Source organism: Hyla sarda, chromosome 3 (genome assembly GCF_029499605.1).
Source record: "Hyla sarda isolate aHylSar1 chromosome 3, aHylSar1.hap1, whole genome shotgun sequence".
NCBI lineage: Eukaryota > Metazoa > Chordata > Amphibia > Anura > Hylidae > Hyla > Hyla sarda.
In genome coordinates, this window is record NC_079191.1 from 241,041,110 (window position 1) to 241,067,355 (window position 26,246).

The window sequence follows — 26,246 nt, forward strand, 5'->3', positions numbered from 1 at the left end:
CGGAGACCCGATTGACCCGGAATCCACCGCATATCGCTGGGCTGAATTGTTCAGCGATCTGCGGCCATCGCCGACATGGGGGGGGGGGGGTCATCATGACACCCCTGGGCGATATGCCGGGATGCCTGGTGAACGATTTCAGCAGGCATCCGGCACTGGCTCCCCTCCGGCTAGCGGCAGGAGCCGGAAATGCGCAGGGCATATGGATACGCCCTGTGTCCTTAAGGACTTGGAAACGGGGGCGTATGGATACGCCGTGTCCTTAAGAGGTTAAAGGAGTAGTCTGGCACACACTTTTCTTATTTATCCGGTCCGGGCTCCAAAAAAAAAAAAGGAAAACAAACTTTCTCTTGCCTGCCTACGCGCCCCAGGAGCTCCGGTACAGGTGTTCGGTCACCGGGCTGTTTGCCCCGCACGTCACACGGAGCTTCAGCCTTTCACCGGCCGCAGAGATGTCCCGCCTTGGCCGGTGATAGCCCCGCGCGTCACACGCAGCTTCAGCCTAACAGGAAGTAAGAAGCAAACAGCCCGGCGACCGAACACCTGTACCAGAGAAAGTTTTTTTTCTTTTTTTGCAGCCCGGACCAGATAAAATAAGAAAAGTACGTGCCGGACTACTCCTTTAAGGGGTTAGTCAGGTTTTGAGAAATCCGTTTGTTTGTTTTTTTAATCAAAAACCTGATAGGGGAACTGTATTGCAAAAATGTGGTGAGAACCCAGCCTAAGTAAAATTTTGGGACTGAAAACGAGGAACAAGGCGAGACTGAGAACATAGCGCACTGGGTCCACTTCTAATGTCCCGCCATGTACCCTACGGGAAGAAGGAAATCCCGGGGAAGTGAGGGCTGCGGGAAGAAGGAAATCCCGGGGAAGTGAGGGCTGCGGGAAGAAGGAAATCCCGGGGAAGCGAGGGCTGCGGGAAGAAGGAAATCCCGGGGAAGCGAGGGCTGCGGGAAGAAGGAAATCCCGGGGAAGCGAGGGCTGCGGGAAGAAGGAAATCCCGGGGAAGTGAGGGCTGCGGGAAGAAGGAAATCCCGGGGAAGTGAGGGCTGCGGGAAGAAGGAAATCCCGGGGAAGTGAGGGCTGCGGGAAGAAGGAAATCCCGGGGAAGTGAGGGCTGCGGGAAGAAGGAAATCCCGGGGAAGTGAGGGCTGTGGGAAGAAGGAAATCCCGGGGACCGGGCCGGGGAAGTGAGGGCTGCGGGAAGAAGGCAATCCCGGGGACCGGGCCGGGGAAGTGAGGGCTGCGGGAAGAAGGCAATCCCGGGGAAGTGAGGGCTGCGGGAAGAAGGCAATCCCGGGGAAGTGAGGGCTGCGGGAAGAAGGCAATCCCGGGGAAGTGAGGGCTGCGGGAAGAAGGCAATCCCGGGGACCGGGCCGGGGAAGTGAGGGCTGCGGGAAGAAGGCAATCCCGGGGAAGTGAGGGCTGCGGGAAGAAGGCAATCCCGGGGACCGGGGAAGTGAGGGCTGTGGGAAGAAGGAAATCCCGGGGAAGTGAGGGCTGCGGGAAGAAGGAAATCCCGGGGAAGTGAGGGCTGCGGGAAGAAGGAAATCCCGGGGAAGTGAGGGCTGCGGGAAGAAGGAAATCCCGGGGAAGTGAGGGCTGCGGGAAGAAGGAAATCCCGGGGAAGTGAGGGCTGCGGGAAGAAGGAAATCCCGGGGAAGTGAGGGCTGCGGGAAGAAGGAAATCCCGGGGAAGTGAGGGCTGCGGGAAGAAGGAAATCCCGGGGAAGTGAGGGCTGTGGGAAGAAGGAAATCCCGGGGACCGGGCCGGGGAAGTGAGGGCTGCGGGAAGAAGGCAATCCCGGGGACCGGGCCGGGGAAGTGAGGGCTGCGGGAAGAAGGCAATCCCGGGGAAGTGAGGGCTGCGGGAAGAAGGCAATCCCGGGGAAGTGAGGGCTGCGGGAAGAAGGCAATCCCGGGGACCGGGCCGGGGAAGTGAGGGCTGCGGGAAGAAGGCAATCCCGGGGAAGTGAGGGCTGCGGGAAGAAGGAAATCCCGGGGAAGTGAGGGCTGCGGGAAGAAGGAAATCCCGGGGAAGTGAGGGCTGCGGGAAGAAGGAAATCCCGGGGAAGTGAGGGCTGCGGGAAGAAGGAAATCCCGGGGAAGTGAGGGCTGCGGGAAGAAGGAAATCCCGGGGAAGTGAGGGCTGTGGGAAGAAGGAAATCCCGGGGACCGGGCCGGGGAAGTGAGGGCTGCGGGAAGAAGGCAATCCCGGGGACCGGGCCGGGGAAGTGAGGGCTGCGGGAAGAAGGCAATCCCGGGGAAGTGAGGGCTGCGGGAAGAAGGCAATCCCGGGGACCGGGGAAGTGAGGGCTGCGGGAAGAAGGCAATCCCGGGGACCGGGGAAGTGAGGGCTGCGGGAAGAAGGCAATCCCGGGGACCGGGGAAGTGAGGGCTGCGGGAAGAAGGAAATCCCGGGGACCGGGGAAGTGAGGCTGCGGGAAGAAGGGGACGGCTCTTTCCGCTCCTCCCACCCAGGTAACACCCGGCCTGTCACCGCTCGGCTGGGGCTGCTACATCCGGGTTGTCCCCGTGAAAGGGCCAGAGCCGGATCCTGTGGGAAATATGAGGCCGGGGCTCTAAGTGACGGCAGAATACAGGGCACATGGCGGGGAACGGTAAAAAAAAGAAGCAAGTGCGCTTCGCCCGGGCGGAGGACGAAGAGGCCGGTGACGAGGAGGAGGAAGAAGACACTTTGTTTGAGAAGCGGTCGGCAAGTGTGAGAGGCAACCGGGAGGATGAGGAAGGCGGGAGTCGGCGGAGGAGAGCGGAGGATGACGTGCGGCTGGTGCCCGGAGGCCTGAGGGACAGGAGCGGGCAGCAGTGCGGGGGCCTGAAGTGCGCTGTGACCACCGTCATGTGCGCCGCTTTCCTGGGGCTGGTAAGGGCTTATATCAGCTGCAGCCTGTCATGTGTCTCTACCCTGCTAATGGTCTCATTACACGGCGCAATCTCCTGTCTCCTCTCAGGGTCCGGGTCTAGTGCAGGGCAGTGACCCTGGGGAGAGGCTGCACTATTATAACAGAGAGTAGGGAATGGATCACATGATGCTACACTATAATATACAGGATGTGTAGAGATCAATAGTTCAGGGCAGTGACCCTGGGGAGAGGCTGCACTACTGTAACAGAGAGTAGGGAATGGATCACATGATGCTACACTATAATATACAGGATGTGTAGAGATCAATAGTTCAGGGCAGTGACCCTGGGGAGAGGCTGCACTACTGTAACAGAGAGTACGGAATGGATCACATGATGCAAAACTACACTATAATATACGAGGTGTGTAGAGATCAATAGTTCAGGGCAGGTGAACCTGGGGAGAGGCTGCACTATTATAACAGAGAGTAGGGAATGGATCACATGATGCTACACTATAATATACAGGATGTGTAGAGATCAATAGTTCAGGGCAGTGACCCTGGGGAGAGGCTGCACTATTATAACAGAGAGTAGGGAATGGATCACATGATGCTACACTATAATATACAGGGTGGGTAGAGATCAATAGTTCAGGGCAGTGAACCTGGGGAGAGGCTGCACTATTATAACAGAGAGTAGGGAATGGATCACATGATGCTACACTATAATATACAGGATGTGTAGAGATCAATAGTTCATGGCAGGTGAACCTGGGGAGAGGCTGCACTATTATAACAGAGAGTAGGGAATGGATCACATGATGCTACACTATAATATACAGGGTGTGTAGAGATCAATAGTTCAGGGCAGTGAACCTGGGGAGAGGCTGCACTATTATAAGAGAGTAGGGAATGGATCACATGATGCTACACTATAATATACGAGGTGTGTCGAGATCAATAGTTCAGGGCAGGTGAACCTGGGGAGAGGCTGCACTATTATAACAGAGAGTAGGGAATGGATCACATGATGCTACACTATAATATACAGGGTGTGTAGAGATCAATAGTTCAGGGCAGGTGAACCTGGGGAGAGGCTGCACTATTATAACAGAGAGTAGGGAATGGATCACATGATGCTACACTATAATATACAGGATGTGTAGAGATCAATAGTTCATGGCAGGTGAACCTGGGGAGAGGCTGCATTATTATAACAGAGAGTAGGGAATGGATCACATGATGCTACACTATAATATACAGGGTGTGTAGAGATCAATAGTTCAGGGCAGTGAACCTGGGGAGAGGCTGCACTATTATAACAGAGAGTAGGGAATGGATCACATGATGCTACACTATAATATACGAGGTGTGTCGAGATCAATAGTTCAGGGCAGGTGAACCTGGGGAGAGGCTGCACTATTATAACAGAGAGTAGGGAATGGATCACATGATGCTACACTATAATATACAGGGTGTGTAGAGATCAATAGTTCAGGGCAGTGAACCTGGGGAGAGGCTGCACTATTATAAGAGAGTAGGGAATGGATCACATGATGCTACACTATAATATACGAGGTGTGTCGAGATCAATAGTTCAGGGCAGGTGAACCTGGGGAGAGGCTGCACTATTATAACAGAGAGTAGGGAATGGATCACATGATGCTACACTATAATATACAGGATGTGTAGAGATCAATAGTTCATGGCAGGTGAACCTGGGGAGAGGCTGCACTATTATAACAGAGAGTAGGGAATGGATCACATGATGCTACACTATAATATACAGGGTGTGTAGAGATCAATAGTTCAGGGCAGTGAACCTGGGGAGAGGCTGCACTATTATAAGAGAGTAGGGAATGGATCACATGATGCTACACTATAATATACGAGGTGTGTCGAGATCAATAGTTCAGGGCAGTGAACCTGGGGAGAGGCTGCACTATTATAACAGAGAGTAGGGAATGGATCACATGATGCTACACTATAATATACAGGATGTGTAGAGATCAATAGTTCAGGGCAGTGACCCTGGGGAGAGGCTGCACTATTATAACAGAGAGTAGGGAATGGATCACATGATGCAAAACTACACTATAATATACGGGATGTGTAGAGATCAATAGTTCAGGGCAGGTGATCCTGGGGGAAGACAACACTATTATAAAAAGGGTGTATAGGGATCAATGTGCAGGGCAGGTGCAACTCTGGGCAAAGCTACTAGGGGAGATTTATCAAAACTATGAAATGTTGACCAGTTGCCCATAGCAACTAATAAGACTGCTTTTGTTTTTGAAAATGCCTGTGAAAAATAAAAGCAATCGAATTGGTTATGGGCAACTTGTCAACTTTTCCTCAGCACAGGTCTTTCTGAATCTCCCCCGATGTGTAGGGAATGGATCCCCTGATGCAGAGAGACACTCAATAATATACAGGATGGGAACTCTAGTGCCCTAGTTACTAGTTTACCTATATCACCTGTAGCCCTATGCTGACACCACCAAAAATGTATTATGATATCTACAATATTGCAAAATAAGTAAACAAACTAGTATTTAATGCCATTAACACATTGAAGAGAATCTGACAGTTAGTTCATCAGTACTAATTCCAGTGGTGTGGGTGAAGAGCTGTAAAATGAGGGGTTACTCACTGAAATCCATTGGGTAGGTGCTGTTATGCTTGTAAATAGTTTTATTTCTAATGTGCCCCAGCACACATTGGAGGCTGGAAGCTGGCTGGCAGAGCTCCCCTGTCTCTTTTATATTGCCCCGTCCCCATCATTATTATGCTAATGAAGGCCGAAGGTGAGCACACAGAGCAGAGCGCTCACATGCGGCCTTCATTTGCATAATAATGAAGGGGACGGGAATATGGATGAGACGGGAGCTTGGCCAGCTGGCTCCCCACCTCCAGTGTGCTAGGGCACATTGGGGGGCATTTACTAAGGGGTTTAGTCATTTTTTTCTGACTATTTTTGGCGCAAAATTGTCGCAATTGCGCCTACCCTATAAATTGTGCGACTTTCTCTAGCAAGAGCTAGAAAGTCAAAAAAAAATTTCCCGCTTAATTTACGCTAGTTTTCAGTTTTTACTTGCAGTGGTCAGGAATTTATTAACTGAGACAGTCGCAGTTGCGCAATAAACTGTCGCAACGGCCATAAAAATTGACTAAATTTACTCCAGCTCCAACATGGAGCAGGAAAAGCTACTGCCGCCCGGGCTCCGACATACTTTCTCCCTGCTACCCTCACTGCGCTACCGGGACACTGCAGTGATTTACATCCCCCCCTCTCACCTGCCAGCGCCACACAACTACCATCTGTCTGCTGTTGCAAGACTACAAGTCCCAGCATGCCCTTACAGTGAGGACACGCTGGGAGTTGTAGTCTTGTAGCAGCGGGAGCTGAGCGGCGCGGGCGGGAGACAAGGGGGGGGGGGAGCGGGGAGGCCGTATGAGGAGCCCGGGCGGGAGACAAGGGGGGTAGCGGGGAGACCGTATGAGGAGCCCGGGCGGCTGCACTGTAATGTCAGCCCGGGCTCCTGCCCTGAGAGCCATAGGCTTTGGCTGTCAGGGCATGCTGGGTGTTATAGTTTTGCAACAGCTGGAGGGCCACAGTTTGCAGACCACTGGTGTGTGGTCTGTAAACTGTAGTCCTCCAGCTGTTGCAAAACTAAACAGCTGAAGGGGACCGGCGAAAACGTTCACTTACCCTTCCGAGGCTCCAGCGACGATCGCTGACGGAGATCGTCGCGCGGCAGTGTCGTGCAGCGCTGGATCCTACGGAAGCCGGTAAGTTGCGCAAGCTTCCCAACCAGGGTGCCTCCAAATGTTGCAAGACTACAACTCCCAGCATGCCTGGACACCCTTTGGCTGTCCGGGCATGCTGGGAGTTGTAGTTTTGCCTGGAGGCACCCTTGTTGGGAAACACTGGCCTAAAACAGTGTTTCCCAACCAGGGTGCCTCCAGATGTTGCAAGACTACAACTCCCAGCATGCCTGGACAGCCATTGGCTGTCCGGGCATGCTGGGAGTTGTAGTTTTGCAACAGCTGGAGGCACCCTTGTTGGGAAACACTGGCCTAAAACAGTGTTTCCCAACCAGGGTGCCTCCAGATGTTGCAAGACTACAACTCCCAGCATGACTGGACAGCCATTGGCTGTCCAGGCATGCTGGGAGTTGTAGTTTTGCAACAGCTGGAGGGCCACAGTTTGCAGACCACTGGTGTGTGGTCTGTAAACTGTAGTCCTCCAGCTGTTGCAAAACTAAACAGCTGAAGGGGACCGGCGAAAACGTTCACTTACCCTTCCGAGGCTCCAGCGACGATCGCTGACGGAGATCGTCGCGCGGCAGTGTCGCGCGGCAGTGTCGTGCAGCGCTGGATCCTACGGAAGCCGGTAAGTTGCGCAAGCTTCCCAACCAGGGTGCCTCCAAATGTTGCAAGACTACAACTCCCAGCATGCCTGGACACCCTTTGGCTGTCCGGGCATGCTGGGAGTTGTAGTTTTGCCTGGAGGCACCCTTGTTGGGAAACACTGGCCTAAAACAGTTGGGAAACACTGGCCTAAAACAGTCACCCTGGTTGGGAAACACTGTTTTAGGCCAGTGTTTCCCAGCCAGGTTGCCTCCAGATGTTGCAAAACTACAACTCCCAGCATGCCTAGACAGCCTTTGACTGTCCAGGCATGCTGGGACTTGTAGTTTTGCAACATCTGGAGGCACCCTGGTTGGGAAACACTGTTTTAGGCCAGTGTTTCCCAGCCAGGTTGCCTCCAGATGTTGCAAAACTACAACTCCCAGCATGCCTAGACAGCCTTTGACTGTCCAGGCATGCTGGGACTTGTAGTTTTGCAACATCTGGAGGCACCTTGGTTGGGAAACACTGTTTTAGGCCAGTGTTTCCCAGCCAGGTTGCCTCCAGATGTTGCAAAACTACAACTCCCAGCATACCTAGACAGCCTTTGACTGTCCAGGCATGCTGGGGCTTGTAGTTTTGCAACATCTGGAGGCACCCTGGTTGGGAAACACTGGCCTAAAACAGTGTTTCCCAACCAGGGTGCCTCCAGATGTTGCAAAACTACAAGTCCCAGGTTGGGAAACACTGTGCCCGGCCTCCGCCCCACCTTACTGTAAGGGCATGCTGGGAGTTGTAGTCCTGCAGCTGGGGGCAGGGGACAAGCTTGTCACTTGCCCACACATCTCCTGCACCACACAACTACAACTCCCAGCATGTCCTTACTGTAAGGGCATGCTGGCAGTTGTAGTCGTGCGGGGCGGGAGATGTGTGAGCAGGTGATAATAAATGTACTAACCCATTTTTTTTGTTTTCTTCTCATTTCAGATCCGTTTATCCTGTGGACTCCTTCGGATTCGGTGGACTACTTCGATGACCAGCGTTTTTCTTTGTTTGATTTTAATAAAATGGTTAACGAGGGCTTGTGGGGGAGTGTTTTTTGTAATAAAAAATTTTTTAAAACCTGTTGTGTTTTTTTCTTACTTTACTAGACAGGCTTAGTAGTGGAAGCTGTCTTATAGACAGAGTCCATTACTAACCTGGGCTTAGCGCTAGCCACAAAAACAGCTAGCGCTAACCCCCTATTATTACCCCTTTACCCAACGCCACAGGGATGCCGGGAAGAGCCGGTACCAACAGGCCTGGAGCGTCAAAAATGGCGCTCCTGGGCCTAGGCGGTAACAGGCTGGCGTTATTTAGGCTGGGGAGGGCCAGTAACAATGGTCCTCGCCCACCCTGGGAACGTCAGGCTGTTACTGTTTGGTTGGTATTTGGCTGAGAATGAAAATAGGGGGGACCCTATGCGTTTTTTTTTTTTTTTTAAATAAATAATTAAATATATTAAAAAAACGCATAGGGTCCCCCTATTTTTATTCTCAACCAAATACCAACCAAACAGTAGCAGCCTGACGTTCCCAGGGTGGGCGAGGACCATTGTTACTGGCCCTCCCCAACCTAAATAACGCCAGCCTGTTACCGCCTAGGCCCAGGAGCGCCATTTTTGACTCTCCGGGCCTGTTGGTACCGGCTCTTCCCGGCACCCCTGTGGTGTTGGGTGCCGGGGTAATAATTGGGGGTTAGCGCTAGCTGTTTTTGTGGCTAACGCTAAGCCCGGCTTAGTAATGGACTCAGTCTATAAGACAGCTTCCACTACTAAGCCTGTCTAGTAAAGTAAAATAAAAATAAAACACAACAGGTTTTAAAAAAAATTTATTACAAAAAACACTCCCCCACAAGCCCTCGTTAACCATTTTATTAACATCAAGCAAAGAAAAACGCTGGTCATCGAAGTAGTCCACCGAATCCGAAGGAGTCCACAGGATACACAGATCTGTAGAAGAAGTAACCAAAAAAAAAAAAAGTGTAAGTACATTTAGGGAGAAAAAAACTGTGTTAAAAAAATGTAATAAACACACACACACTAAACGCCGTTTACCACTTCTGAGCCATGACTACAATTTACAGTGATCCCTCAACTTACAATGGCCTCAACATACAATAGTTTCAACATACAATGGTCTTTTCTGGACCATCGTAAGTTGAAACCAGACTCAACATACAATGCTACAGACAGTCCAGATCTGTAAAACGTGTCAATGGCTGGAAGAACTGACCAATCAAAATGGGCATTCACTGGTAAAACCCCTGTATTACTGAAGTGTATGCACTGACTGGTGTCTGGTATTACATGTTCTGTACACTTTACCTGTATCAGGGTTAGCTGCTCTTTTGGACACCAGGTGAGGGCGACTCCATTACTTGTTTGGGACATTGCCTGTACTGTACAGGACCCCTGAAGAAGCTCCTGTCCTCTACATAGACCAGTGTTTGCCAAGCAGGGTGGCCCCATCTTTTGCAAAACTACAACTCCCAGCATGCCCGGACAGCCTTTGGCTGTCCATGCATGCTGGGAGTTATAGTTTTGCAACAGCTGGAGGCTCCCTGCTTGGGAAACACTGACATAGACAGTGATTTACAGCTCCCAGCAGATCTTTATTACTTTTATATGGAAGGATTTGCTTTATCTATATCAGTTATCTACTTATTTTTCTTTGTCACTTTTTCCTATTTTGGATGACATTTTGGTGCCTTTAGAACCAATTACCACGTTTCCATAGAGTTATGGTCTCAACATACAATGGTTTCAACTTACAATGGTTTTCCTGGAACCAATTAATATTGTAACTTGAGGGACCACTGTAGTTATTGAATTATTTAGATGTGGTGAAAAAGCTAAAAAAAAAAACTCAAAAACAAAAGATCCAGAAGGAAACCAGCAGCCAAACCTATTCAGACAGCAGGAAAAAGGAACAGACAATTTTTTCTACTACATGAAGTAAATTTCCCACTTTTGCCTATGTGTGCCAAATTTATTAATGCCGTGCAGCAATTTAGTAAATTTGTCGCATAGTCAAAAATGAAGTAGAAAAAAACAGGGTAAAAACCAGACTACATAGTAAAAGATTAGTAAATGCCCCTCATTAAGAATAAAACTATTTACAAGCATAACGCAGTACCTAATCAACAGATTTCAGTAAGTAACCCCTCATTTTACAGCTCTTCAACCACACTATAACAGGGTATACTGGGTTTAGTGCGGGTGAACTAGCTGTCAGATTTTCTTTCTGGTTAACAAAAAGCTGCTGTTCCTGTTCCCAGGGAAAATAGAGCTAGATACCAAAACAATGGCTAAAAAAACGGATTACTGGCGCTCTGTTCAAAATGGATACAGAATAAATACAACTAGATTTTATTGATGAGACCGTACAGGATAAAAGTAGGACACCCACAGGGCCCTTGTGGTGACCAGTACCAATTCTATAAAGACAAAGCTAAAAAATATAAGTGTACACCACGGCGGGCATAGATAAATAATCTAAAAAAATAAATATATATTGCTCAAAACTGCTCAGTCCTTAATAGATGCGGTTTGGTACTGTGGCATAAATGTAATAAACATCCTGTATAGGTGGAAAAGGACCTGTGAAAAAAGTCTTATATGGCAGATTGGAACCTATAAGTAGGAATTTCCTGCAAATATAGTTGGAAGTAAGGTTTCTAAAGGAAGAGAAAACATGCACCATCCACTGTGTGAGGCTGGGTTCACACTACGTTTTGTCCCATACGGGAGCGCATACGGCAGGGGGGAGCTAAAACCTTGCGCTCCCGTATGTGACCGTATGCGCTCCCGTATGTCATTCATTTCAATGAGCCGACCGGAGTGAAACGTTCGGTCCGGTCGGCTCATTTTTGCGCCGTATGCGCTTTTATAACCGGACCTAAAACTGTGGTCAACCACGGTTTTAGGTCCGGTTGTAAAAGCGCATACAACGCAAAAATGAGCCGACCGGACCGAACGTTTCACTCCGGTCGGCTCATTGAAATGAATGACATATCGGAGCGCATACGGTCACATACGGGAGCGCAATGTTTTAGCTCCCCCCTGCCGTATGCGCTCCCGTATGGGACAAAACTTGAACCCAGCCTGATACTGTTTCTCAATAGTCCTGCAAATAAAGATTGCGATGTATCAGTCTTAATTACATTGGTGAAACAAGTCCTGCAAATTAAACTTGTGGTACGAAGTACCGCTCACCCTTCTTGTGCGTGAACTTTCTGGTTCTTGCATCGGGCACAGCTGCAAGCTTGCATAAGCGACTGTTAATTTCTACTGTTTTGGCGCAAGTTTAAGGCTAAGTTTCCACTTGTTTTTTTTCTGGCAGTTTTTGGAGATCTGCCACTGCAGTTTTTGAGCCGAAACCAGAAGTTTATTCAGAAGGAATAGGACATATAAAGGAAGGACTTACACTTCTCCTCCCTTATGGATCCACTTCTGACTTTGGCTCAAAAACTGCAGTGGCAGATATCCAAAAACTGCCAGAAAATAAACCAAGTGGAAACTTAGCTTAAGGGGTGTGGACAAAAAATGTTTGCAGATCAACATTTGCTCCTGATACTGTTAGAGATACAGCAAGCCTTCTCCTAACAGCAAGTATGTGCCACCTGGAGGTGCTGAACTATTTGTTTGGGGTGGTCTTTCTATTGCGTCTCCAGTACACATGGTGTCACTTTAAAGGGGTACTCCAGTGGAAATTATTAGGTGCAAGAAAGTTTTATATATAGATTTGTAAATTACTTAAGCCTTCCACTATTTATTAGCTGCTGTATGCTCCAGAGGAAGTTATGTAGTTCTTTCCAGTCTGACTACAGTGCTCTCTGCTGACATCTCTGGCTATGTCAGGAACTGTCCAGATCATGAAAATCCTCCTAGCAAACCCCTCCTTCTCTGGACAGTTCCTGACAGGGACTGAGGTGTCAGCAGAGAGCACTGTGGTCCAACTGGAAAGAACTACACAACTTCATCGGGAGTATACAGAAGCTGATAAGTACTTGAAGGATTGAGATTTTTAAATAGAAATAAATTACAAATCTATATAACTTTCTGGCACCTGTTGATTTGAAAACCCCTTAATGACATGTGTACTGAAGAAGCAACAGAAAGACCACCCCCGAACAAGTAGTCCAGCCTCTCCAGGTGGCACGTACTTGCTGTTGGGAGAAGGTATGCCGTGTCTCTTTACACAGTATCAGGAGCATTGAGCGTGTACCATAACACAGGCTGTTATACAAGAAAAGCTGGACAGAGTCATAGACTTTTAAAAATAGAAACAGACATAAATAGAAACCTCAACAAACGGCGGTACGCACAACCCCCAAACAGCAATGAGTAGATAACAACCGAGGTAAACAGGAGCATCTATAAACTACAATGGCAGTCACCTGGCAGTCACACAGTATCAGGTGCATGGAGCATATACCACGACACAGGCTGTTACACAAGAAAGCTGGGCAGGGTCGTAGAAGGGCATTAACCCTGCAGCAGGACTGGTATGTTCCTCCCTTCCAGAAATAATACTCTGAGGGTGGTATAAGTGTGGTATCCTCTAGCTGATTTTGCACTCAGCCCAGCACTGAGCAGCTCATTTGGCATATGAGAACACAGGAATTGGTAGGTCCACCATTGGCACCCTGTTTAGCAGATTATAGTAGGTTTACATTGAGCATGTATCTTAGATGTGAGAGAGTTTGGAGACAATGCAGGGCGTAAATGTAAGCCGTTGTCATCTGGAACTTAACACATCAGGGTGTAAATGTATGCCCTGAAGCGTTAAATGACTTAGGCGAGCGCAGGAGCTTTGCTTGCATCATATGCGGTGAGTGTTGACCACTTACAGTAGCAGTACACTCACCGCAAATGATAGAGCCACAATCTCTCCGGTCCCCATCATTAACCCTTTAGATGCTGCGATCAGTGCAGATCATGGCATTTAAAGGCATAAATGAATATTGACTGTTAGCTCAGGGGGCTCATCGGACCCCCTGTGATATGATCGTCGCTGAAAACAGAAGAGCCCGCACGTGCAGGATTCTTACATTTCACTTCTTAAGGAGTTCTAAGAGCAACAAAGCACCTTTTCCTTTCCAAAAGCCACTTCAAGTTGTACTGCCATGTGCCTTCTTATGCCACTGTCTTCTTCGCTAGCCAGGTTTATAACACAGTGGTCCCTCAACTTACAGTGGCCTCAACATACAATGGTCTTTTCTGGACCATAGTAACTTGAAACAAGTCTCAACATAGATAAAGACAAGAAAAGTCCAGCTCACCCCTTTTTGCCCTTTGCATCATGGACCAGTGCAGACCTCACCGCATGCAATAGCCTAGAGGGAAACTATGTCCAGCGTGGTAGCTCTAATGTAGATGCGATGCTGTAGATGCTGTTATCAATAAAGATCGGATCTACATTAGAGCTGCCGCGCTGGACATCGTTTCTTTCTGGCCATACTCAACAAACCATGCTATGAACAGTCCAGATCTGCAAAGCGTGTCAATGGCTGGAGGTTCAGTATGTGCCCACAGACTTTTATGACTGCAGTATTATGGATTTATGCAATACTAATCCATATTATGGCTATACGCCTTTTATTAGAGGGCTTCATTTTAACATTGCTGCTTCCTTTAACCGCTTAACGACACAGGACGTAAATTACGTCCTTGTGCCCTGGTACTTAATGCACCAGAACGTACATTTACGTCCTGTACATGACCGCGAGCACCGGAGTGGTCCACCGGTAATGGCGCAAATCGGCGCTCACTATGATGTGTGTCATTAACCCCTCAGATGCCATTATCAATACAGATCACGGCCTCTGTGGCCACTAAAATGGATGATCGGATCACCCACGGCGCTGGAGGTCCCCTCACCTTCCTTCGTCAGTCTCCTGGGGTCTTCTGATGTGGTCTGAGATTGAGCAGAAGATAGGCGATAACAATGCATAGCACTGGACAGTAATGCCAATCAAATACCGTATTTATCGGCGTATAACACGCACTTTTTAGGCAAAAATTTTAGCCTAAAGTCTACCTGCGTGTTATACGCCTATAAGCCGCTGCAGTTCAATGATTTAAAGCGGGCGCTTTAAATCGATGAACTGCAGCGGCTTTGCAGGTGCAGAGACCTGCTGTCGCTGCCGGCTTCTCTGCCCCTGCCTGTCCTGGAGTCTAGAGCCCTGCTGCCGGCCCTTCTCTCCCCCTGGCTATCGGTGCCGCTGCCCGTTCTCTCCCCCTGGCTATCGGTGCCGCTGCCCGTTCTCTCCCCCTGGCTATTGGTGCCGCTGCCCCATTGCCGACGCCGATAGCCAGAGGGAGAGAAGCGGTGCTGGCAATGGGGCAGCGGCGCCGACAGACAGGGGGAGAGAAGGGGCAGCAGCACCCATTGCTGGCGCCGTTGCCTCCCCCATCCCCGGTTGTATAATTACCTGTTGCCGGGGTGGGGTCCGCGCTGCTTCAGGCCTCAGGTGTGCGTCCCCTGCGTCGTTGATATGCGCTGCGAGACGCAATGACGTCACTCGTCATTGCGCCGTGCAGTGCATAGCAATGACGCATGGGACGCACACCGGAGGCCTGAAGCAGCGCGGACCCGACCCTGGCAACAGGTAATTATACAACCGGGGATGGGGGAGGCAACGGGGCAGCGGCGCTGGCAATGGGTGCCGCTGCCCCTTCTTTCCCCCTGGCTATGGGCGCCGCTGCCCCATTGCCGGCGCCGCTTCTCTCCCCCTGGCTATCGGCATCGGCAATTGGACGCCGGCACCGATAGTCAGGGGGAGAGAATGGGCAGCGGTGCAGATAGCAAGCGGGAGACAAGCTGTGGCAGCAGGGCTCTAGACCCCAGGACAGACAGGGGCAGAGAAGTGGGCAGCAACGGCCTCTCTCCCCCTGCCTTTCCTGGGGGTGTATCGGGGTATACGCACGCACACACACGCACCCTCATTTTACCAAGGATATTTGGGTAAAAAACTTTTTTTACCCAAATATCCTTGGTAAAATGAGGGTGCGTGTTATAGGCCAGTGTGTGGTATACACCGATAAATACGGTAATTGTTATTAAGAGTCCTCTATGGGGACTATTAAAGTGTAAAACAAATGTAAAAAAAAAAAGTGAAAAATCCCCTCCCCCAATAAAAATGTAAATCGCCACTTTTTCCCATTTTACCCCCAGAAAGTGTCCAAAAATTTATAAATAAATACATTTAATAAACCTATTTGATATTGCCGCGTGCGTAAATGTCCGAACTATCAAAATATAATGTTAATGATCCCATAGGATGAACAGCGTAAACGTAAAGAAACAAAGTGTAAAATTGCTGCTTTTTTTTATCACATAATATCCCCCCCCCCCCCAAAAAAAAAAAAATAATAATAATAATTACGTTTCATATATGCAAATGGCGTTTAAGAAAAAAACTGATCACGGTGCAAAAAATGAGCCCTCATACCGCCGCTTATACGGAAAAATGGAAAAGTTATAGGTCTTCAAAATAGAGGGATTTTAAATGCACTAATTTGGTTAAAAGGTTTCAGATTTTTTTTAAAGCCGGACAGTAATAGAAAAGTAGGTTATCATGGGTATCATTTTAATCATGCAAGGGGAGAAAATACACTGGCACCAAAGCCTCGAAATTGAGCAGATCTTGAGACATAAATTCTTAGGTATATCACACACCTGGATATGTCCTGGCTGAATGGCTCGTGTCACCTTGACTAGGGGGTGCTCACAAAAAAGTGCAACAGTTCACTAAATAATCTTCTGAGAGATATGAAAAGAATTGGAGCACTCACCCCAAATGTCGTCTTGAAAAGTGTTTATTCCATCACAAGGAGATCATGACACAATAGGGAGCAGGGTAGACGGGTGCGGACAAGAGGCTGGGGAGCACGAACAGGTGGGGGAGCAACAAATGTTTCACGCTGTGTAGTGCTTCCTCTGGCTCCAACCTGACGTCAGTACGTAGTAGCACGTTTTTATTCACGATAGGTAAACGTCACTTGTAATTAACATAGGTGAGTATAAAAACATATAAAGTAGTGATTGATGTGAAAAAAGTAAAAACTGCTAAAACCAATTACTAATACAGCATGTGTGTATATTATATAAAGACTCTATCATTTTTATCATTGAAGCCTAAGTCAGTGGATGAAAATATAAAAGTTATGATTTTTAGAAGTCGAGGAGGAAAAAAACGAAAATGCAAAAATAAAATTGACTGTGTCCTTAACCCCTTAAGGACACATGACGTACTGGAACGTCATGTGTCCGCTCCCGATCTAGAACGCGGGGCCACGGCGTGGCGCCGCGTCATAGCAGGTCGGGCCCGGCATCTAACAACGGCCGGGACCCGTGGCTAATAGCGCGCGGCATTGATTGCTATGCCGCGCGCTATTAACCCTTTAGACGTGGCGTTCAAAGTTGAACGCCGCGTCTAAAGTGAAACTGAAACCATGCCGGTTAGCTCAGTGGGCTGTTCGGGATAGCCGCAGCGAAATCGCGGCATCCCGAACAGCTTACAGGACAGCAGGAGGGTCCCTACCTGCCTCCATGCTGTCCGATCGCCGAATGACTGCTCAGTGCCTGAGATCCAGGCATGAGCAGTCAAGCGGCAGAATCAACGATCACTGGTTTCCTATGAGAAACCAGTGATCAATGTAATAGATCAGTGTGTGCAGTGTTATAGGTCCCTATGGGAGGTATAACACTGCAAAAAAAAAGTGAATAAATACCATTTAACCCCTTCCCTATTAAAAGTTTGAATCACCCCCCTTTTCCCATTAAAAAAAGCACAGTGTAAATAAAAATAAACATATATGGTATCGCCGCGTGCGGAAATGTCCGAATTATAAAAATATATCGTTAATTAAACCGTATGGTCAATGGCGTGCGCGCAAAAAAATTCCAAAGTCCAAAATAGTGCATTTTTGGTCACTTTTTATATCATGAAAAAATGAATAAAAAGCGATCAATAAGTCCAATCAATGCAAAATTGGTACCGTTAAAAACTTCAGATCACGGCGCAAAAAATGAGCCCTCATACCGCCCCATGACACGGAAAAATAAAAGTTATAGGGGTCAGAAATGACAATTTTAAACGTATTCATTTTCCTGCATGAAGTTATGATTTTTTCAGAAGTCCGACAAAATCAAACCTATATCATTTTAACCGTATGGACCTACAGAATAAATATCAGGTGTAATTTTTACCAAAAAATGTACTGTGTAGAAACGGAAGCCCCCAAAAGTTACAAAACTGCGTTTTTTTCAATTTTGTCTCACAATTATAATTTTTTTCCGTTTCACCGTAGATTTTTGGGCACAATGACTGATGACATTACAAAGTAGAATTGGTGGCGCAAAAAAATAAGCCATCATATGGATTTTTAGGTGCAAATTGAGAGTTATGATTTTTTAAAGGGAAGGAGCAAAAAACGAAAATGCAAAAATGGAAAAAACCCCGGTCCTTAAGGGGTTAAAGGGGTACTCCACAGGTGAGTGTTCAGAAGTAAATGTTCCGAATGCTGTTTTGCGCTGCGGGGGTGCAGCCACGGCCCCTCGTAACATCACGACCATGCCCCCTCAATGCAAGTCTGAGGGAGGGGGCATGACAGTCTGTATAGTATCACCCAGTAAAGACTGAAAGCAGAGGTTGCTGACATGCCCTACCAAAAAAGGACCGATTAGGTAGATACAGAACAAAATTGCCTGTCCTTAAAGGGGTACTCCAGTGGAAAACTTATTTATTTTTTATTTTTTTTAAATAAAACTGGTCCCAGAAAGTTAAAGATTTGTATATTCCTTCTATTAAAAAATCTTAATCCTTCCAGTACTTATTAGCAGCTGAATACTACAGAGGAAATTCATTTTTTTTTTTCTTTTTGGAACACAGTGCTCTCTGCTGACATCTCTGTCCGTTTTGGGAATTGTCCAGAGCAGCATATGTTAGCTATGGAGATTCTCTCCTACTCTGGACAGTTCTTAAAATGGATAGAGATGTCAGCAGAGAGCACTGTGCTTGTGATGTCAGCAGAGAGCTCTGTGTTCCAAAAAGAAAAGAATTTCCTCTGTATTATTCAGCAGCTAATAAGTACTGGAAGGGTTACAATTTTTATTATAGAAGTAATTTACAAATCTGTTTAACTTTCTGGCACCAGTTGATTTAAAAAATAAATAAATAAGTTTTCCACCGGAGTACCCAGTTTATGGAAAAATATCTCTCTTCCTAGTGAGATTATTTATCTATCGAATTTTTCCTTTTTTTTTTTTAAATTTTAAATTTTTGTTTTTTAATCCTATTTGCACGCTACAATTTCAGAATGGAATCCAGCAGACAAATTGCTTTCGATGGGATTTTGCCTGCACCAGGCACACAGTGGAACTTTTGCTGTGGAAATCCATATTCTGGCCCTCACCAAAAGAATTGACATGGCAATTCTTACAGCGGAATCAGCTCGGAAATGCCCAAATTAATTTCCGAGCCGTCCTAGTGCCAGCATTTTTTTCCCCTCGTCTGCTATTTGAAATTTTCGCTGTGTGAACATGGCCTAATACTTTATTATTGAGGACTGACAGTGTTTTTTTTATTTATTTTTTTTGCTATTCAAAAATCAAACAGTTTTCACAAAAAGACACCATGAATACTGACTGAGTTTAGGTGTTGATGGGATCTGATTCTGTTCTAACTAGCATTTAAGTTTGGGTTCTCTTGACCATGTAGGACCGATCTGAAGCCTATCCTTGGCTGTAAATATACAGGGCCTAATACAATTATAGAATTTATTTATATATTTATTTTGTTCAAAGAAGAAAAATCTTTGTACAACTGCTAGAAAAATTTTTTATTTACCGGTAATTTTTTTTTTTTTTTTTTATAAATAAAGGGAATGGCTATTTCAGTGTTAGGTCCAACGTTCCCTGACCTGCTGCTAATGTGGAAAGCACTGTTGGAAACATTTCCTATATTTTCGTAGGAAGATCCTTAGGATATCTTTGTGGCTCTGTCTTGGGAGGTATCCTTTTTGACCGCATAAATCAGCACCTTCTCCTAGGTATGTGATATTTATAGTATATTGTGTCTTTTACGCATTGTGAGGAGTTTAACCACATCATTTTTAATGTAGCCTATTACTTAGATAAGGCCCTTCATCTTTCAGATCAGCTTTATGTCTTTCTCTCTAAATATTGATGTTAGATGATTAAGACTAGTATTCAGTTCACTAAAGTTTAATATAGAAAACATGTGAACTACATTGTTCATATTAAACAGCCAGGCCAATGCTCCACTTCTCAGTGGCTTCATTTCCTGGCTGCAACGCCGTTTCGGTCCTGCTGCTTGGCCACATGGCAATGTTTGACAGCCCGATTCTCACAGCTGCTGCCTTGTGGATCAGACGAGTGTCATAGAGCTGCTTAGAGAAAGAAATGTCTGATCCAAATAGCTGTAGCCATGAAAATTAGGCAGCCACAAACCTGGCCAAGTGGGCAAGCAGTGGGACCAGAATGGTGTCTTATTCAGAATATGAAGCCACCTGGGAAGAGGACACATCAGCCCAGCGGTTTTGGTATGGTATGCTACAGCTGGACAGGGAAAAATGTTTTGTTGTTTATCTTCTTAATGTATTTTTCTAATTTCATAAAGGATTGTCAATGCTGGCAACTTGTGCTGGACTTTCTGTCTTGCCATGGTGTAAGAAGGCATTTTTTTCTTTTGGAGTTATGACTGTTGTGGGAACTTCCATGGGATTCTTAGATACTGGTAAGCATAATGTTTAATGTAAGTTTTGAAGATGTAATGTACACAGTCAGACTACAGTTTGGAGCCATGATATCTCATCCATAGATGGGCCCCTACTGTAATATTTCATAGGCTACATACAAAGTTCTTTTATTTTTTCTCTCTCTCTCTCATATTTATATGAAATTAAAGGGTAGGGTCACATGCCATATTTTGCTGTGTATTTCCTGCTGCGTATTGGTTAGCAAAATATCCAGCTGATTTTTCTATCCATTGACTTACCGTATTTTTCGGCATATAAGACGCACCTAATTTTATAGGATAAAAATCTAGAAAATAAAGATTCTGAACCAACTACAATGCAAAGTATAGGGCTGTCCGGGCATGCTGGGAGTTGTAGTTTGCAACATCTGGAGGTCAGCAGGTTGAAGACCACTGGTATAGGAGGTAATACTCACGTGTCCCCGGCGCTCCGGACCCGTCACCGCTGCCCTGGATGTCGCCCTCCATCGCTGTCCCCGTCGCTCCGGAACATCTCTGCTGCCGGGTATCCTCGCTCTCCGTCGTCGCCATGACGTCGCTACGCATGCCGCTACGCACGCCGCTCCTATTGGATGACGGGGTGGCTGTGAGCGATGACATGATGACGACGAAGGAGAGCACCGGCCATGCAGGGGATCTCGGCACAGAGCAGACACCGAGGAGGCAGGTAAGGTCCCTCCCGGTGTCATGTAAGCTGTTCGAGATGCTGCGATTTCACCGCGGCGGTCCCGAACAGCCGACTGAGCAGCCGGGTTAGTGTTATTTTCGCTTCATACGCTGCGGTCAGTTTTGATCGCCACGTCTGAAGGGTTAATACAGGGCATCACCGCGATCAGGGATGTCCTGTAATTAACCGGCGGGGTCCCGGCCATTGATGGCCGCAGGGATCGCCGAGATAGGTGTGTATTCGCCTTATAAGACGCACCAACTTTTCCCCCACAGTTTTTGGGAAGAAAAAGTGCGTCTTATAACGGCGAAAAATACGGTAAATGGATAGGAAAATACACAGCAGCAAATATGCATCAAAATACGACACCTAAAAAAGGACTTTTGTTCTGTTGCATAAATAGATAAGGACTGGCTCTGTGGCACAATACTTTTCTGGGGGCAAAATCTGTGTGTTTATGTAAATAAGGTTCTTTGTCAAAACATTTATTAAAGGAGTAGTCCAGTGGTGACTCAGTGGGTGAGCAACTTATCCCCTATCCTAAGGATAGGGGATAAGTTGCAGGATCGCGGGGGGTCCGATCGCTGGGGCCCCCTGCGATCTCCTGTACGGAGCCCCGACAGCCCGGGGGAAGGGGGCGTGTCGACCTCCGCACGAAGCGGCGGCCGACACGCCCCCTCAATACAACTCTATGGCAGAGCCGAAGCGCTGCCTTCGGCAATCTCCGGCTCTTTGCCATAGAGATGTATTGAGGGGGCGTGTCGGCCGCTTCTTCGTGCGGGGGTCGACACCCGCTATCTGGGGCCGAGAGCCGGGGCCCCGTACAGAGAGATCGCAGGGGGCCCCAGCGGTCGGACCCCCCCTCGATCTCAAACTTATCCCCTATCCTTAGGATAGGGGATACGTTTTTCACCACTGGACTACCCCTTTAAGGAGGTTTTTGTCTTTCAGAAATGTCAAAGTAGCTTAGATGTAGACAAAATATTGGCAACAGTTGATAAACCACCTCCCCACTGCAAAAAACTAAACACAATGCCATACTACACAAGTTGTTTTCTTGAATGAGTCTAAATGACTTTCCCAAAAGTTTGCTTTTTGATTAATTGTGCAAAAATGTGTGGCTTGTCACCACCAAACAAAGGGTAATACCAATGATGAGGGACATTTATCAATGTTTGCTTATGTATTCTTTTTTTTAGTAATTTTTTCCTTACTTTTTTTTTGCTTATGTGCGACTTATTTATCAACTGGTTTCAGCCTGTTGATAATTTTCTTTCACGTAAGCAATTTTTCCTTTTTTACTTTGGTAGTAGCTTTTTCTGCTCCATGTTTGAGCTGGAGTAAATTTTTAACCTTGTTGCGACTTTTTTTTGCGCAGTTGCGACTGTCGCAGTTAATAAATACCAGACTACCCGTAGTCCATTTTAAAATTATTACTACGTAGTTATGTTTTGGAAAACTTGCTTTTCTCGCTTTCCAGTCAAAATGTTGCACGAAAAATCGCGTAGTCGCAGGTGCGAAAGTTTTGCGCCATTTTTATTAAAGAAAAATTAACTAAATCGCTTGATAAATGCCTGTCGATAAGTCTCCTTCAATTACTGCATTCTGAACAAATCCTTGCTCTAATAGAAAGCAAATTGCTGAAACGAATTAACCAAATGACTTAGAGAGTATATGAACATGAAAGGCAATTTGGTTGATTGTTTTATTATGAACAATTTAATAATGTGTGCATTAAAAGGGTTATTCAGTCTTTAAAAAAATGACAACCTATCCCCAGTGTAGGCCATCAATATTAGATTATTGACCGTGGATCAGATGTCTGAACAGCCTGTGGCACTTGTGAAAGTGCTGTACTGTAGCCCCTTTAGTGCTTACCAGGTCTGCAAGCTTGTATGTACTTAAACCCTGTACTATTTCTAGTGACTGCACAAAGTATTACAGTGCTGTCTTGTTTACTATTTGAACTATTTCCCTTTTCTATTGGTCTAAGTAGGACTGTACACTTCCATAAATATCATACAATCCACTTGCATCTGGTTTTTAATGTTTGAGAACTCCCCCCCCCCCCCCCCCCCCCATAAGTTCAATGAAATCAGAATCAGAAAAAAAATAAAAAAAAATTCTTGTTTGTTTTTTTTATAAATAAAAATAAGTTAAGCATTTATTTTACATTGAATGTTTGTCCAACAATTTTTTTTTCTTTCTAAACACGTTGTTGATGTCTCATGATCATAGTAATTAGTTGTACATTCCTGTCCATCAGGTGGAAATGTGGTCATTCTGAACACCTGGGGAGATGAAGCTGGACCTCATGTGCAAGCACTCCACTTCAGTTTTGCTTTAGGGGCTCTCTTGGCTCCAATATTAGCAAAACTAATCCCAAAAATTCTGCCACTTGATAAAATTCACTTTCAATTCCAAGATTTGCTGGGTGTCAACCAAACATCTCAAGAATCACATGATATGCCTCTGGGAATAAGAAAAGCAATGTTATCCTATATTGTTATCGCAACATATATTTTGCTAGTTTCGTTATTTTTATTTATCTTGTACAGCAAAACCCAATCAAACCAATCGGCCGCCAAGAGTACAGAAGAGAAAGTACGGACAGCCAAGTACCACAATGCTCTTATATTTCTCCTTTTCTTGTTTTTTTTCTGCTATGTTGGTGCAGAAGTTGCTTATGGTTCTTATATCTTCACCTATGCCATCACTACAGTAGAAATGGACCATGATGAGGCAGCAGGGCTGAACTCAATATTTTGGGGAGTGTTTGCTGCAGTAAGAGGTCTGGCAATCTGTTTTGCAACATGTTTATATCCTGGCACAATGCTGCTACTAAGTGTTATTGGCTGTGCTGTCGCATCTTTGTTTTTACTCCTTTTTCATACCCATCCCATTGTGCTTTGGGTTGGTAGCGCATTGTATGGTGGCTCAATGGCTACCACATTTCCTAGTGGCTTTTCTTGGGCACAGCAGTACACAACCATAGGAGGAAAGTCTGCCTCCTTATTTGTTGTCGGGGCAGCACTAGGTGAAATGGCTATTCCTGCTTCTGTAGGTTACCTTCAGGGAATGTTTCCCACCTATCCAGTACTTATGTACACAATCTTGGCCTCTTCTGTATTGACTTCAATTCTGTTTCCAGTTATGTACAAACTGGCTACTTGTCCAAGAGACAAGACACGCTGGAATGGAATTGAAAGTGAGGATCGTCGGGCTTTACTTTCGGGTTCTGGAATAGAAGAGGAGGAAGAGGAAGAGGATGCCCAGCACTGGAATGAAGCAGATTTTGAATCTATTGAAATGAACGATCGAGGTAAAAACTACAACACTGTGATACAAGAGAGCACATCAGAAGTTACTTTAGCTTCAGATGTCAACAGCCTACTGGTATCAAAAAATGGGACAGTAAGTGATGTGATTGCTAGTAGATCTCCCTCCAAAAAACTGGATGCGGACAGAGAAAAAAAAGACTAGAAATGTCTTGACAAAACATGCTGGCACTTCAGGCTAAATTTGCCTACGATTATTCGCTTGAAGGATTTATATGTTGCTTTAATGTGTACTTAAAAATGAAAGAGCTGTCCTGTTATAATTATCATCTCATTAAAGGGTAACTCTAATTTTTGCTATTGCACTACTTAAAATATTTCTAATATACTTTGTTTAAAAAAATGAAGTTTTCTATGTTTTTATTTGTGCGTAAAAAAAGCACAAGAGCACATTTTCCCCCACTTCATACACAGACTTTGGACAGAAGCCCAAACACAGGAAGGGCAGCCTGGAGTGCTGGAGGGGGGGGGGGGGGGGGGTGCGGGGTGTCCAGCCTCATCCAATCATAGCTTCTCACACTTAACTGCCATATGCTGTTGGTTGGACACCTCCCCCCCCCCCCCCCCAGCACTCCAGGCTGCACTTCCTGTGTTTGGGCTTTTGTCCAAAGTCTGTGTATGAGATGGGGATAATGTGCTCTTGAGCTTTTTTAAGCACAAATAGAACATAGAAAACTTCAATTTTTTTAAACAAAGTAAATTAGAAATATTTTTTATTTACCATAAGGAGTGCAATAGCAAACAATTTTTTAATGAGTGCCCATTTAAGCAAAAGTGTTAAAAGCAATTGTTTGTCTGTGTTAATACGGTTGAATGTCTTAAGATTGAATTGATTGAATTGTGACTGCATCTCAAATCCCCCTAAATCATTCTACAAACAATTGCAGTTGCATATTAGACAATATTTGTTGTCATTCTGGTACATATGTGTTAAATGAAGTGGTACCACTGTAAAGATTTGTTTTATGGAATAAAGAGCTGGACTTGTTGTTCACTGCAATGCTGTTTTAAAGGAAATCTGTCATGTATCAATAGAGGCTTTGCTGTGCCTCCTCCTTACTTTGGCTGATTGATGTGCATGGCTCAGTGCTGAAATCCAAGGCTGGAGGGAGGAGGCATGTATCCTGCAGCTCAGTACAGCACTGACACCTGAGCAGGGTCTAGAGCTGACAGATTTCCTTCAAAAAGGAACTTATTTAATTTTTTCATTTTGTAGCCTCTGATGCTTTTATTCCAGCTCTGTGTTTATTTGGTTCCTAAGCCCCTCTATTTACGAGATATAAACATTTTACTTTTGGGTTGGCTGTCTGTAGGACAGGACCTTATTTTTATATAGTGCACATGCTAGTCTTGGGTGTGTAAGGTGGATTTACCTCTTAAGCCACATATTCACACCCCCTTTAGACTATATAACTTTCAGTCAGCCTCATGTTCTGACACAGATTCAATCGCCCACATGCCTTTTTGAAAAAAAAATTCCTGCCCATCTGACAATTTAGGGAACATATAGTCGATCAAATTGTAAAATCCTAATATCTCAGAAAGCAATGGAAAAAGCAACAAAATAAAAACAGTGTTGGAATTGAGTACCTAGGGTCTTGTTTAACGTGGACCTACTGGGGTGTTCCCCAGTATAGCAAGTTCCCAGGGTTATGCTTACCCTCTCTAGTGAATAAAAGGAGATGGGCAGCACTACGCCCGTCCTTATGTGATATTACAACTTTGCTCAATTCAATTAAGCTGATCTACAACACCACATACAACCTGAGGAAAGCTATTGTGCTGTCTCTTTTTGGAAAAAAAATGTACTCTCTTCTTTTCCGGGTAACCCCTTTTTAAGTCAAGGTGGTTCAAAGAATATGTTTAGTAATGAGTGGAGGATGTCCAACCTGTGGCTTGGACAAAGAAGTTCCTTTTGGAGTATGACAGGCTTGCACATGGCAATGAATGGACCTTCACGCAGTGCATAATCAAGCAAGCTGATGTTTATTTTTCATCGTGCAATGCAGGGCTCAAGTCCTGCAGGAACGCATGGGAACGGTGATCCTGCACCTTTTTTTTTCCACAGCATTAACACTGATCCCATTAGCAGGAGTCCTGCAGGACTAGTACTGGAGTGAAAATCTTGGGTGAGTTCCTACTAGGGATCAACCGACCGATATCGTGTTTTTTTTTTTTTTTTTTTTTCCTTTTAGGGC

The 26,246-nt window shown here is 46.0% G+C and overlaps 1 protein-coding gene across 1 annotated transcript; it reads left to right on the plus strand.

The window, feature by feature from the left end:
- The first annotated feature begins 2,301 nt into the window (after positions 1-2,301).
- MFSD4B (major facilitator superfamily domain containing 4B) lies at positions 2,302-24,426 on the plus strand. Its single transcript, XM_056566336.1, is given in 5 exon segments — positions 2,302-2,883; positions 19,148-19,184; positions 19,187-19,315; positions 19,906-20,022; positions 22,977-24,426. Coding segments are annotated over 5 exon segments (1,776 nt in total). The 5' UTR covers positions 2,302-2,607; the 3' UTR covers positions 24,194-24,426.
- The last annotated feature ends 1,820 nt before the right edge of the window (positions 24,427-26,246 follow it).